Source organism: Anastrepha ludens, chromosome 2 (genome assembly GCF_028408465.1).
Source record: "Anastrepha ludens isolate Willacy chromosome 2, idAnaLude1.1, whole genome shotgun sequence".
In the NCBI taxonomy this organism is placed as follows: domain Eukaryota; kingdom Metazoa; phylum Arthropoda; class Insecta; order Diptera; family Tephritidae; genus Anastrepha; species Anastrepha ludens.
The window spans coordinates 126,884,196-126,896,611 of NC_071498.1; the positions used below are offsets into that span (position 1 = coordinate 126,884,196).

At 35.3% G+C, this 12,416-nt stretch overlaps 2 protein-coding genes across 7 annotated transcripts in view; one reads left to right on the forward strand and one right to left on the reverse strand.

The window, feature by feature from the left end:
• Positions 1 to 6,891, reverse strand: part of LOC128855310 (AN1-type zinc finger protein 6) — a 144,336-nt gene extending 137,445 nt beyond the window's left edge. For 2 of the 5 annotated variants that reach the window (XM_054090105.1, XM_054090104.1), the window contains exons 1-3: positions 6,715 to 6,891; positions 6,217 to 6,278; positions 6,114 to 6,151 (exon numbers count right to left, since the gene is read on the reverse strand). The gene's annotated coding sequence lies outside the window, so the exon portion shown is untranslated. The other 3 variants (XM_054090110.1, XM_054090106.1, XM_054090107.1) reach the window with 3 other exon arrangements.
• Positions 6,892 to 9,717: 2,826 nt separating this feature from the next.
• LOC128855312 (uncharacterized) lies at positions 9,718 to 11,795 on the forward strand. 2 transcript variants are annotated; one of them, XM_054090113.1, is made up of 5 exons: positions 9,718 to 9,935; positions 10,002 to 10,269; positions 10,331 to 10,456; positions 10,519 to 10,545; positions 10,672 to 11,795. In XM_054090113.1, the coding sequence occupies exons 1-5, from the start codon at positions 9,897 to 9,899 to the stop codon at positions 11,313 to 11,315; spliced, it is 1,104 nt and encodes a 367-aa protein (XP_053946088.1). In that variant the 5' UTR covers positions 9,718 to 9,896; the 3' UTR covers positions 11,316 to 11,795. The 2 variants fall into 2 exon arrangements, with proteins under 2 accessions (XP_053946088.1, XP_053946087.1); XM_054090112.1 differs by having other exon boundaries at positions 9,719 to 9,935; positions 10,328 to 10,456.
• The last annotated feature ends 621 nt before the right edge of the window (positions 11,796 to 12,416 follow it).

The window sequence follows — 12,416 nt, forward strand, 5'->3', positions numbered from 1 at the left end:
ATTCTGAACTTATTTTCGGATTTGATGACTTTGGTGAAATCATCTCTGGGTGGCTCAGTAATTCCATGATTTTAGATGACATTACTTTCCCTTCCTTGGTAATATTCAGCAGGGTACGCTTGACTGGTGAATAACTATATGAAGCGGTGTCAGCCCAAGCAACACCTCCATCGCAGCTGTAGGGCAGGTCCGATGCCTTCATGCTAAACGATGAATCTTAGTTAGCGCTGCCCGCATGCCCCAGACCGCTCCATATATTACCATCGGTCTTATTATCATAATGTACATCAATCTCAAGATTCTTGGGCTACAACCCCAGGATTTTCCTGCTATATTGTTGCTTTTTAATTGCAAAAAAATTATCCATATATTTTATGATATACATAGACGAGGATTTTTTTGCAACTCTGATGAAGTGAAGGCAAGGAAATTCATATTAGAATTATCACTGATATAGCTCAAAAAATATACGTTAAATAGTGAAAAAAAGCATGCAAAAGTGAAATTACCCAATGGTGCGGTTGAATGTTATGGCAGCAATCGCTCAAAATAGTTAAACATAAAAATAAAAATTTAACCCTTTATGTATCAAAAAAAAAAAACGGCAATTTTCCATAAAACAAAAAAAAGCTGACTCTTAGCAAAAAAAAGTTAAAAAAAGCATACTTTTGTGCTGAAAATTATTTGGTAGGGTTGCCAAAGAACATTTTACAGCTAAACCCAAAAAATAAAAAAATACCGATTGATAACTCCCTGATGTGGGTAGTGCAATCCAAAAACAACAACAGTTGCAGAACCAATCGCAATAAAACACCCCAAAAAAAATTCCTTTGCGGCAAAATTTGCAACAAACAGCACAACAGAAGCAACAACAGGTGAGCCCAATACCGCTCCCTAGAGGAGCACCCAATTCCTTACTCTCAACTCTTACACAGTCCCAAACCCACAAATAGCACAAAATAACACAAAGCCAAGCATACAAGAGCTCTTAAGATCTGAAACTTATAAACAGTGAGCAAATGAAAATTCAAGCTTTCACTCCGGAATCCTACACATAGGAATATTGTATCCCTACTAGAGCAGAAAAAAACAAAATTTTATACGTATACGCCCAAAGAGGAGAGGACCTACAAAGTTATTCTAAAAAATATTAATCCTTCTATATGCACCCAGGAAATTGTAGAGGAACTAAAAGAGTTTGGCCACACAGCATTAAATATCTTCAACATCAAGCAGAGAAATACAAAAGAACCTCTTCCAATGTTCATTATTGAGTTGAAATCACGCCCGAGCAATAAGGAAATTTATGATGTTAAGTAGGGGTGTGCGAATATTCGAAATTTCGAACTATTCGAAGCGAATCGAATCCTAGGATTCGATTCGATATTCGAGTCGAATATCGAATAGTTCGAAATATTCGAATGGTTTGAACTATTCGAATAGTTCGAACTATTCGAATGGTTAAAATAGTTCGAACTATTCGAATAGTTTAAATAATTCAGATAATTCGAATATTTAACTGAGTGCATGCTTTTTTTATTTTTTTAAACGATTTTTCTGAAGATTTCAGGTCTAATAAAAGCAAAATTAACATGGCTTAAAGTTCATTGTTTAATCTTCGGTTAGGATATCATTATTTTTATAGAATTAGTAGTTTTAAATAACTTGATATAGGTTTTTAAATGATATCGATTCTTCTAATCGTACGTATCGATCGACACATGAAATGATTTCTATCTTAGATGAATGGTTAATCACTAATCTCTTATGCATATTACAATTCTCCACTACAGTATTGTTCTTAAACCTGTTTTCTAATTTTAATGAGTGTACATTCAAGTTTATACTTGGAAGCTACATATATCTGCTTAGGAAAGGAAATAATAATACTAAAGTTCATGAATAAAATACCATTAATTTCATATCAAAAAAATGCCGAATGCAATTGGCTTTTCCAAACATATAGTATTATTTTACATGACAAGTGTATCTACAGCCACTATCAACGAACTATTTGGTGGTTGATGGCAACTATACTTGGAGTCCTAACTTTGTCCCGGACTCCAAGGACTAGAATTATCAAGTCTGTGAATAGTATTTTAATAGTGTTTTTGAAAACGAACATGAAACTGTTGCTGAACCTCCTGTAATCAAACCCACCAAGTTTTGGGACTTCATGAAACAGCGACGAGCTAATAGAGAAGAAACAGTAACCTTGCGCCTTGAGAAAGACATTGATCAAGAACTTATTCAATATTTGTATTCAGCAGATATTGATCCTTGGGATGATCCTATTCATTGGTGGAAAAAAGAATCAGTTAAATATCCTCTCTTATCAATGCTGGCTCGACGTTATTTGCCAATTCCATCTACGTCTGTTGAGAGTGAGAGGCTGTTTTCTACTGCTGGAGACATTGTGACTGAAAAGCGCAATTCATTATCACCTGATAATGTTGCTCGGTTGTTATTTTTAAATAAAAATATAACTCGTTATGTTTGATTGAATATTATATCGAAATTTTAAATAAAATAACGCTATTCTATTTAGACACGCGAGCAAACGTATTCTTAGAAAGAAATTTTAATTAGAAAAGTTTATTAGCTTATAATTATTTATATTGTTCAAAATGTTATTGATAAATGTTATATTCAACGATAATTAAATGATAGAAAATTTATTTTATTTTTATTATGTAGAATTACTATAATAGAATAACCTGTTTAGGATTTTATTTCTTCGGATAATTCAAATCGCTCGAATTATTCGAATATTTCAAACTATTCGGAAATTCCGAACTATTCGAATATTTCGAATTATTCGAGTATTTCGAACTATTCGAATATTTCGAATTATTCGAATATTTCGAACTATTCGATATTCGACTCGAATATCGAATCGAATCCTAGGATTCGATTCGATTCGAATCGAATGGGATTCGCACACCCCTAATGTTAAGTATTTATTCAATACAAAAAATTTTTTGGGCCCCCACGTCCGAAACGTGAAATCCCTCTAATACACTAAAACTCGTCTGCATTAAATGCGCTGGAGTCCACTTGTCCGCGGATTGCTCGCACAAAACGATGACGTCAAATGCGCCTTAGGCGAAGGAAATTATCCAGTGAATTGCAAAGGCTACATGATATACAAGAACCTTCAAAAGTTCAAATATCCGCCATTGAGAAAAATAGGATGAAAACACCGCATTCGCTCATCCTCAAGGCCCAACCAGTTCGATCACTGTCACTCAACCGGCCAGACACGCCCCAAACTCACTCTCATATTCACAAGTTGTAAAACATGTTCCACACAATACGAATACCTCTTCAGTCCCTCAGCCAACAACATCCGACTCCTCAAGTGAAATGCGAGAAATGATCGCGCTTCTCAAGTAAGTCTCATTAATGATGAATCTGCTCGTGACTCTCACGAATCAAAAATTAACCCCTTCAAATCCATGTATATTCTTATCTGGAATGCCAATGGCCTATCAAAGCATATATTGGAATTAAAAACTCTGCTTAAATCACACAATATAGATATTCTCCTGATCTCGGAAACTCACTTTACAGATAGAAGCTACTTTCGAATCAAAATTACAAGTTATATCACACAATGCACCCCGACAAAAAAGCACATGCCGGCTCTGCTATTCTCAGAAAAAGTAATATGAAGCATTACAGCATCAACTTTTTTTGCACAGAAGCTATCACAAGCATGCTATCAAAACAAAGGAGTATGAAAAATTCTTTAAAAACCTTGGAAACAGGATTCTAGCTAGAGGAGACCCTAACGCCAAACACACTCATTGGGGATCCCGTCTCTCTACCTCAAAAGATCACGAACTATTGGCAGCCATCACGCAAATAAACCCCACCACAGCCCTCTTAGGCTTTCCAACGTATTGGCCCACTGACACAAATAAAATACGAGATCTTATCGACTTTTTTGCAGCTCATGTTACAAACTATCTTCTGATCGCTCTCCTATATTTGTCACATTAAATAAAGATTCAGCTGAATGTGCTTACCCACTGCTGTCTCCACAAACAGGAAAACCAACTGGACGTATTTCCGAACCCTTATTACTTGAACCATTAACTTAAAACACCCACTCAAGAACAATTAAGGCATTGTAAACGCTGTCGAGCATTCCAATGATTGTATCCAATATGAAGCATGGAACTCAACACCCTGTCTCACCAAGCAACACCACACACAGATATCTCTTGAGGTAAAAGAAAAACGACAAGCGAGAGACATGGTAAAGAAGCAGACACCTTGAGGATAAAAAATCACTTAACTCGCTTACTCAAGAACTTAAAAAAACTCCTTAAAAAAGAACACAATTCTCAGCTCCAGAATTCAAACTCAGCAAACTTGATACAACCTCTACCTTTGACTACTATCTATGGAAAGCAACAAAAAATGTAAAAAGGTCAATTCTGGCCATTAAAATTGGAGCTAACAAATGGGCTCAACCAGATCTCGAGAAGGCAAACACATTTGTTCGTCACTTGACCCGAGTTTTCTGCCCCAACCCTCTCCAAGCACTGCTCAAAAAGTAAAAGATACCCTAGACCACCCGCACCAGACGGATCCACACACAAAAAAATTCTCGAAAAATTAAGTTAAAGAAATGATAAAAAAAACTTAAAAAGAAGAAGGTCCCTCGATATGACCTCATAACAAGAGAGGTACTGAAACAACGACCAGGACTCACAGGGGGAGGATTACGTCATACTTTAACTGAAAAATTCGACTTTTTTAGTTTCAGATGATTCTACGACGAATGCCGATTGGCACCGCAGAGCACCTCTCGAAAAACATATCTCCAAAAAAAAAACTCTGTCATGGGCTTATTTGTCAATATTTTATTATTAATATTTTTTAAAAACTTATTGAAAAGATGTACAATAACATGCAACTGATTTTATTAAAGTATCTTAAGCCATATTTCTGTAAAAAATTCAAAAAAAAAAGTGTTTTTTTTTTTAGCGCTAAACCCTACCACCCCCTTAAATACAAATACTATCAAGATAATGATCCCAAACATAAATTTTATTTATGCAGATTCTAGTTACTCTACAACTGCACCAAAGTTACTGATACTCCCCAGAAGTCCCGACATTAACCCAATCGAAAATTTGTGGGTTCATTTAAAAAGAAAAGTAGGAAAAAGATCGCCAACTAATAAAACTGAATTAAAAAGATTCATCAGAGAAGAGTGGGGAAAAATACAGTTGGAATATGATATTCCGAAACTAATTAAATCAACGCGAAGTCGTCTTCAAGCGGTAATTGATGCCCAAGGAGGACATGCAAAATATTAACCCCAAAAGACTGCATTTTTTGTTGTTTTCATCAGAAATGCAAAGATTTTTTGACACTTTTTAAATAGAGTAAATATCTTTTTTTGTTGTTTTTGTAATGTGCGCGTTTATTTAATACTGTTGGCGCCTAATAGTCGTAGACAAGTATAGTAATGGAATGTGTGTATAAATTTTTTGGTTGCTTTTTTATTTGTTGTTGGAATTCTCGATCAAAGCTAAAATTTTAATATTTTCTTCACTATGCAAAGATATTCTTGACAAACTGTATATATTTTTAGTGAAAAAAATCAGTGATTGGGCAGATACAAAATCCGAGCAACTCCAGTAATATAAACTCAACAGAACGATTAAAACAGATGGCGTTCCCACGACAGTCGGTTCTACTTAATCGGAACGACACGGATTTATATCCAGCCCAGGACGGTCACTTTAGCTGCACTCCCCGTATATTTATGGAAAATATTTATGTTGCTACAACAACAACTAAAACAGATAGCTTTTTGATAAAAACCTTTATAATTGGCAATTAATAAATAGCAGTTTAAATATTTACTAAATGAACAATAAGTTCCTTAAAGGAAGTTTTATTCAGCTGGTAAGTTGACGGATAAGCTACTCTGCTTAACTAGAAAGTGACCATTTTATTTGAATTCATAGTGCAAATACTAAAATGATGGTATACTCTACATCGTGATACAAATCCATACTCATATCTACCCGTGGCAGATAGGGGAACCCTCAGTTTAAATATGCATTCGCAGCTTTTATGTATATACTTACCTAGAGAAATGTGTTCTTTCAATTTTCGGGATAAAAATCTGGTAATATAAAATAAATATTTTTGTACAAAATACTCGAAAAACGCAACAATTTTCGAACATACCTTCGAAACGATATTTTAAAGAATTTTGTAATCCCGCCTGTAGTTAAACGAGTAGGGCTTTCCTGTAAAATATAAGAAACAAAATGTATAACATTCACAGGATAAGAACACCTTTATTCACAAAAAATTGACAGTAAAATTCATTATGGCTCAACTATCATCAAGTCCCGTTTGATTTGCTGTTCTTGGCCCGAAAACATATGTGACGGCAGTTGCTTTCGCCTTTTCCATATTACTCTTTTTAATTCACAAAGTCCTCAAATAAATTTAGATAAGAAATTCAAATCATTACGTGCAATTTTCTAACAACTTTAATTTTACGAAGTTGTTAACAAGTTAAAAATAATCGTTAGATGCTTTCACAAGTGAATCGTAAATGCAGCCAAACAACAAAACAGAAAATACTTCAGAACCAACAAAAAAAACGCATGCCACCATTTGCAGCAGCGACTGCAAGAAACGACCGAAAAAGCAAATATTTGCTACTCGAGCACTTACACGGTTTCGAAAGTTTTCTTAAGCGACGATGTTTTTTGTTTTATATATCCCTTCCCACTGATTTAAAAGGTTTTCAATATTTTTATATAAAAACTTTACTCAATTATTTCTGACACATCTAACCAGCAGCAAACAAATATTCACCACTCATCAAATGCAGGGTTGCTTCAAGTTTTCCCAGAGATATAAAACTCGATTAGTAGATTACAACATTGCCACATACAAGAAATCGATAGCACTGTTTACGCTCGTACTCACAAATAATACTACGTTAACATACACAACAAGTTAAATTTGTACCAATTTACTATATCTAATGACTTTTAATGAAACAACTAAAATATCAGAGAATCTCTGTTCCTGTAATGCAGCATTTTAACCATGAATCATATATTATTAAGGTCTAATACATAATACCATTTATGAACAACATCAAGACACACATCATATATAAGGCGAGCTCGGCTGGGAAAACGAGACACAACAGCTTTATTGCAGTGGCGGTCCTTCTAAGTTCGGTGAAGGCGTGAAAACACATCTTTATAATACGTTCACATATAAACTACCGTAATTAAGAAGCAAAATTCCTCTTCGGAAATCTGAGATTATAAAATGAATAAAAAATAATATAAATAATAGATCATTATTTTGACGCTTGTTAAGGAAAACGTCAAAGAAAAAACTTAATGAAATGAATGCCGGCAAGGAAAACAGGTTTGTAGACCTAATTCGAATACAATTTTTGTTAGGTATTATTAACTATTTGTATGACAGAAAAAAGCGTGTGGCCATAAACGCTTTGCCCTCTTATTACTTATTATAAAACGTAATATCGAATTTCCAATGCGCACAGCTGCCATCATTTTTTAAATCTCGGTAAACGTCGTTTACGGATTTCCTCCAAATGTTTATTACTAGTAGCCAATTGCGCATTTAAATTATTTATTCCTTCTCCTTGTCTTTTCTTCATATCGTTAATAATTAAACAAACCAAAAATTCTAAAGTACTCCGCCAAACCAATTTCTAAGAAGAACTTTTGATTAATTTTGTGGATTACATGCTAAGTACTGCATTAGACTGCATACTAGCTCCTGGTGACGCTCAAGCATGCATGTTCTGCAGCTTATATGTGTGCGTGTCGGGTGCTTGACGATAATATCTAAAATTTTTGATTTTCATCTTGCAAAAGACGACAACAAGTATGTGTGACACGAAGCAAGTACGAATATCACCCGACACGCACACATATAAGCCTGCTGGACATGCATGCTTGAGCATCACCAGGGGCTATATCGGTCTAATGGGTACCCGCTATCAAAATTATAACATATTTTTTTGTTGACGTTGGTTATTTTTACGGCGGCAAAATATTTAGATTAATTTCTAGAAGTTGTTTTTTGTTTGAGCTTCAACGACTTGCTTCACAAATATTTCAAATGAAAATATATATATTACTACAAAACTAATTTTATTGTAACCACTAATTGTCAGCTGAAAACCATCCTGTCGCAATATTGTTAACCATCTTCTTCCGATTTGAAGAAAAAAAAACACTTAGTTTAAAAAGAGTGTCAGGTAAATTATAAATATACCTCCAAATGCAGTTTTGTTGGGTTTGAGAACGTGGAAGAAAAGTATGGGTTTGTGTGGGTATAATTTCTATTCCTCCTCACAAATAAGTAATTTCGTTTTGAAGCGACGACGCAGCAGTGAATTCGGAAGACAATATTCTTGGATGTAGTCAATTGAACAGGGTTAGTTTCTGTCTTCACTTGAATATACGCACTGAAATCGGCATTAAGACACGTCTATAAGATGTTTTAAAATAAAGCATTTAAAAATTTAAAATCTTTCAGGTGGGACAATTTTTATTCAAAATACGGCTCCTAACAATTATATGGGAAAAAATAGCATCATTTAAATGTCAACTTCAGCACGTCTACAAGTAAAACTCGCCAAGTACTCGTTTCATGAATGTCTAATTGTTGAGAACGTCGAGGAATCGATGTTGAACGTGTAGTTTTTTTGTTCTGGCAGTCCTTTTTCTATCCTCGACAGAACCAGTTTCTTGAAATTTCTTCACCCACTTTTCAATATTCGACTCAACCGGATGATTATTTCCAACAAAACGAATGATGAATTTTGCGATATGTTGATCTTAAAGATCAACTATTTTCATTATAAATTTCAATAATTTTAACGCGTTGCTCTATCTTGCAAAATTGTGCATCTGTCGACTTGACAATTATCAAAAGTGACAAATAAATAAAAGGATACAGTCTGAGAATTCTTCATTTTTGAGATACCCGTTTATAAAGTTGACAGCTGTCAGGTGACAAAGCACCTGTGGGTATTGATGAATGTCTTTAGTAACAAAGAATGATAAAATACATGGTTGCACCCTGCGAATTCGTAGTGTCGTCAGAGCCCATGAATAAACGAACAAATGGAGGGGAACTCCTTGTTTGTGAAGAGGAAGAGCAGATGAAAGCAATAGAAACTACCAAACACAGGCCTTGGAGACTTCATATTAATTTGTGCTTTGACAATTTAATGCATAACACTTTGTCATCATGATCTTGTTTTGTTCAAATCTCACAAATAACCAAGCTATTCACTGAATTTTCACAAACAGGCGACTTGTCCTCCTTCTGTCTGTGTTGTTCATTTGTTTGGTATTGGAAAGTGACTTGACGTCAGACTTGTCAAAGTCGCGAAACATGCAGTAACTGTTTCGGGAAGACGCCACCTACAGTACTCAATCCGGCTTGGATGACATACATACATAAGCAATGTAAAGATCGAAGGTGCAAAAAAGGATATCAATAAATTGAAATAAAACAATATCTATAAATAATGATCTACAAAGTGTCCGTAATTACCTAATTATTTTTGCTAATTAATATCTCGACTAAAAAAAGTGAAACGTTTGAAAATTAATTAATTGAAAGTACGGCAATATTCTGAAATCTGTAATCGAAAATTTACGGTTCCAGATCTATTACAACAAAATTTTTGTGAATGTCAAAAATTTCAGCTGCACTTCTAATCTGTGATAGTTAAATTTCGGTGTTTGGTTGAATTTGTTCGTGTGTTTTTCAATTATTTACCTGGTTCGAAGAATAACTCAAATTCTAAATTATTTTCGAAAGCTAATAATTATATAGACGTCATCTTAGACATGAGTGATTTTAAAAGAGCCGCAAATAGTTTGCCTGAGGTAACTTGCAGTGCGCAACTCACTTTTGAAGCTTCATAACGGTTCCATTTATTTCTGTTATTTTAGGAGGGCGAATTGGATGCATTAATCGCTGACACAAATTTATTGATAGAATCCGTTTACGACATGTTAGAGCGGCCACGGCTCTCACCATCAAGCCCAGTGATACCAGTGACGATACCCAGATCGCACAATAGCAGCGATAGCAGTGGCCAACTTGGTATTGCCAGTTTTAACTCTCCGAAGACGCCAAGGACACCACTTACATGTCCAACACGTACGACTACCATGAGCACACCGTCAAGCAGAGAGATTGATCGTGAAATTCATCGAAGTATTCACAGCAAAAAATCATAAAGGAATGTGTAGTGAGAATTATTTTGTATTTCTAGTAGATAATTTTTGCCAGTTATTGGAGAACAATTTGCGTTCAGTGACGATGGAACAGGATCAACTCGTTGAGAAGCGTTTGAGACTAACATTACCCAGTAGTCCACAAAATAAGACTAAGAAAAGATCTCGTAAGTTAAAATTTTCCTTCAAAATTCATTTGAAAATGTAATAAAACTGCTTTGCATTTCAGCACAAAATACACCTCCACGTGGTTCAGGTTAGTCGTCTAATGTGCAATGCGCAACAAAAGAATCCCTTTACTTGTCAATGCCAATACTTGTATTTATTTAACATTTAACCATACATTATGCTAATAGAAATTATGTAAATCTCTTCTTTGCAGCACAATCCACTATTTCTGTGCGCTCGCCAACTCCTGAGGAAATAATTGATTTGAGTGATTCTATGTATATGCCCGCACCAAGTAGGGCTTCATGTCCATTAAATGTTAGTGACGATGTAATTATTATATCTCCAAGTGATGACGAAGTGGTTGATCTTTCTACACCAACATTCTGTCGAAATATTGCTCGTACAAGGAATAACCATTATAGTAGAATGCCGCAGATTCCCGACTCTAACGTAAATCATACAATATATGACAATGCGATACGACGTAGTCTGATTGCTTCACGACGTTCAACGGACGCTGGCAGATCTTCATCGCGACGCTCTCTCTCTTCGCTCGCTTCAACGTCAACAACAAATATAGGCGCAGCCAAAGAACAGGCAAATGCCAACAATAAGAAAACGCCAAATTGGGTGCCTGGTGCGCATTGTGATAATTTGGGTGGAAATGAAAATGAACGTACACCATTTATGTGCCCTGTATGCATGGAGAGTTGCATTAATAATGAGCCTACCTCCACCAAGTGTGGTCATGTTTTCTGTGCCAGATGTATACGCGAAGCCATACGGTTGACACATAAATGCCCTATGTGCAACAAAAAGCTCAAACCAAATATGCTGTTTCGTATATATATTTGAATGGAGCGCGAATCTTGTAGCAAAAACAAAAAATACTACAGCTTCTGCATTTTTGATAGGAGCGGTAGAGTTATATTTAATATCATGCATCAGATAATTCAGTATTTTATTTAAAATTATATACAATCAAGTACTGTTTAAATAACAACTAAAATTTTTTCCACAACGTATTAAATTTATCGTGTACTACTAATTATAATTGGAGATTTTTGCAGCAAGCTCTGTTAGGCCCATTTTTTCTCTAACTATTGTTTGTTTTTCTACGATCCATACTATAGTAAGAATTATATATTTTGATACATTTACATTTGTGAGCCGATAGCGATAGAATAAGTTAATATTTTAGTAGTGATTTTTTTTAAGTAAGATGCATATGTTTCAAAACCTTACCAATTTTACATATTTTATTTTTTCATTTTTTCATCTTCAAATTGAAGCATAAGAACAAACAATTTAGCTTAAAATAACTTGGTGAAAACATTTCGCCTCTTGTTTTGAATCATATTTTTGTTTAAAACTTACATTTATTGTGCAGTACTTGTTTTCAGGACTTTTTTTTTTAATTGCGCCAAGAACCTGGTATTCGAAGAAATTGAAATTTATAGCCAAAAATGGAATCGGGATTTGATAAAGGAGAAGTGCAATTGAGTAGTAAAGAACAAAAACAAATACTATAGAACTCTCGTTATTCCCGTCCTAACGTATGGCGCGTGATCGCCTACGCCAGGCCGATCCCGGAGATCCTCGAATAAAGGATCTCAATTCGGAGATCCGGCAACTGGTAGCCCAACATAAGCGGGCCAAATGGGTACAGCATCTAAAGTCTTGCAACTTCACCTCTGGTGTGAGCAAGCTCTGGTCCACCGTAAGGTCCCTGTCGAACCCGTCGAAACACAACGACAAGGTGGATATAACCTTTAACGGTCGTACTTCGTCGGATCCGAAGAGATGCGCGAGCTACTTTAGCCGGCAATTTATACAACCACCAGACGGTTGCACAAACTGACATACAACAGTGCACCGCTTGCTTTCTCCAGCGACGAGGTTCAGGGGGCCATCAAACATATGAAACCATCTAAAGCCATTGGCACTGACGGACTA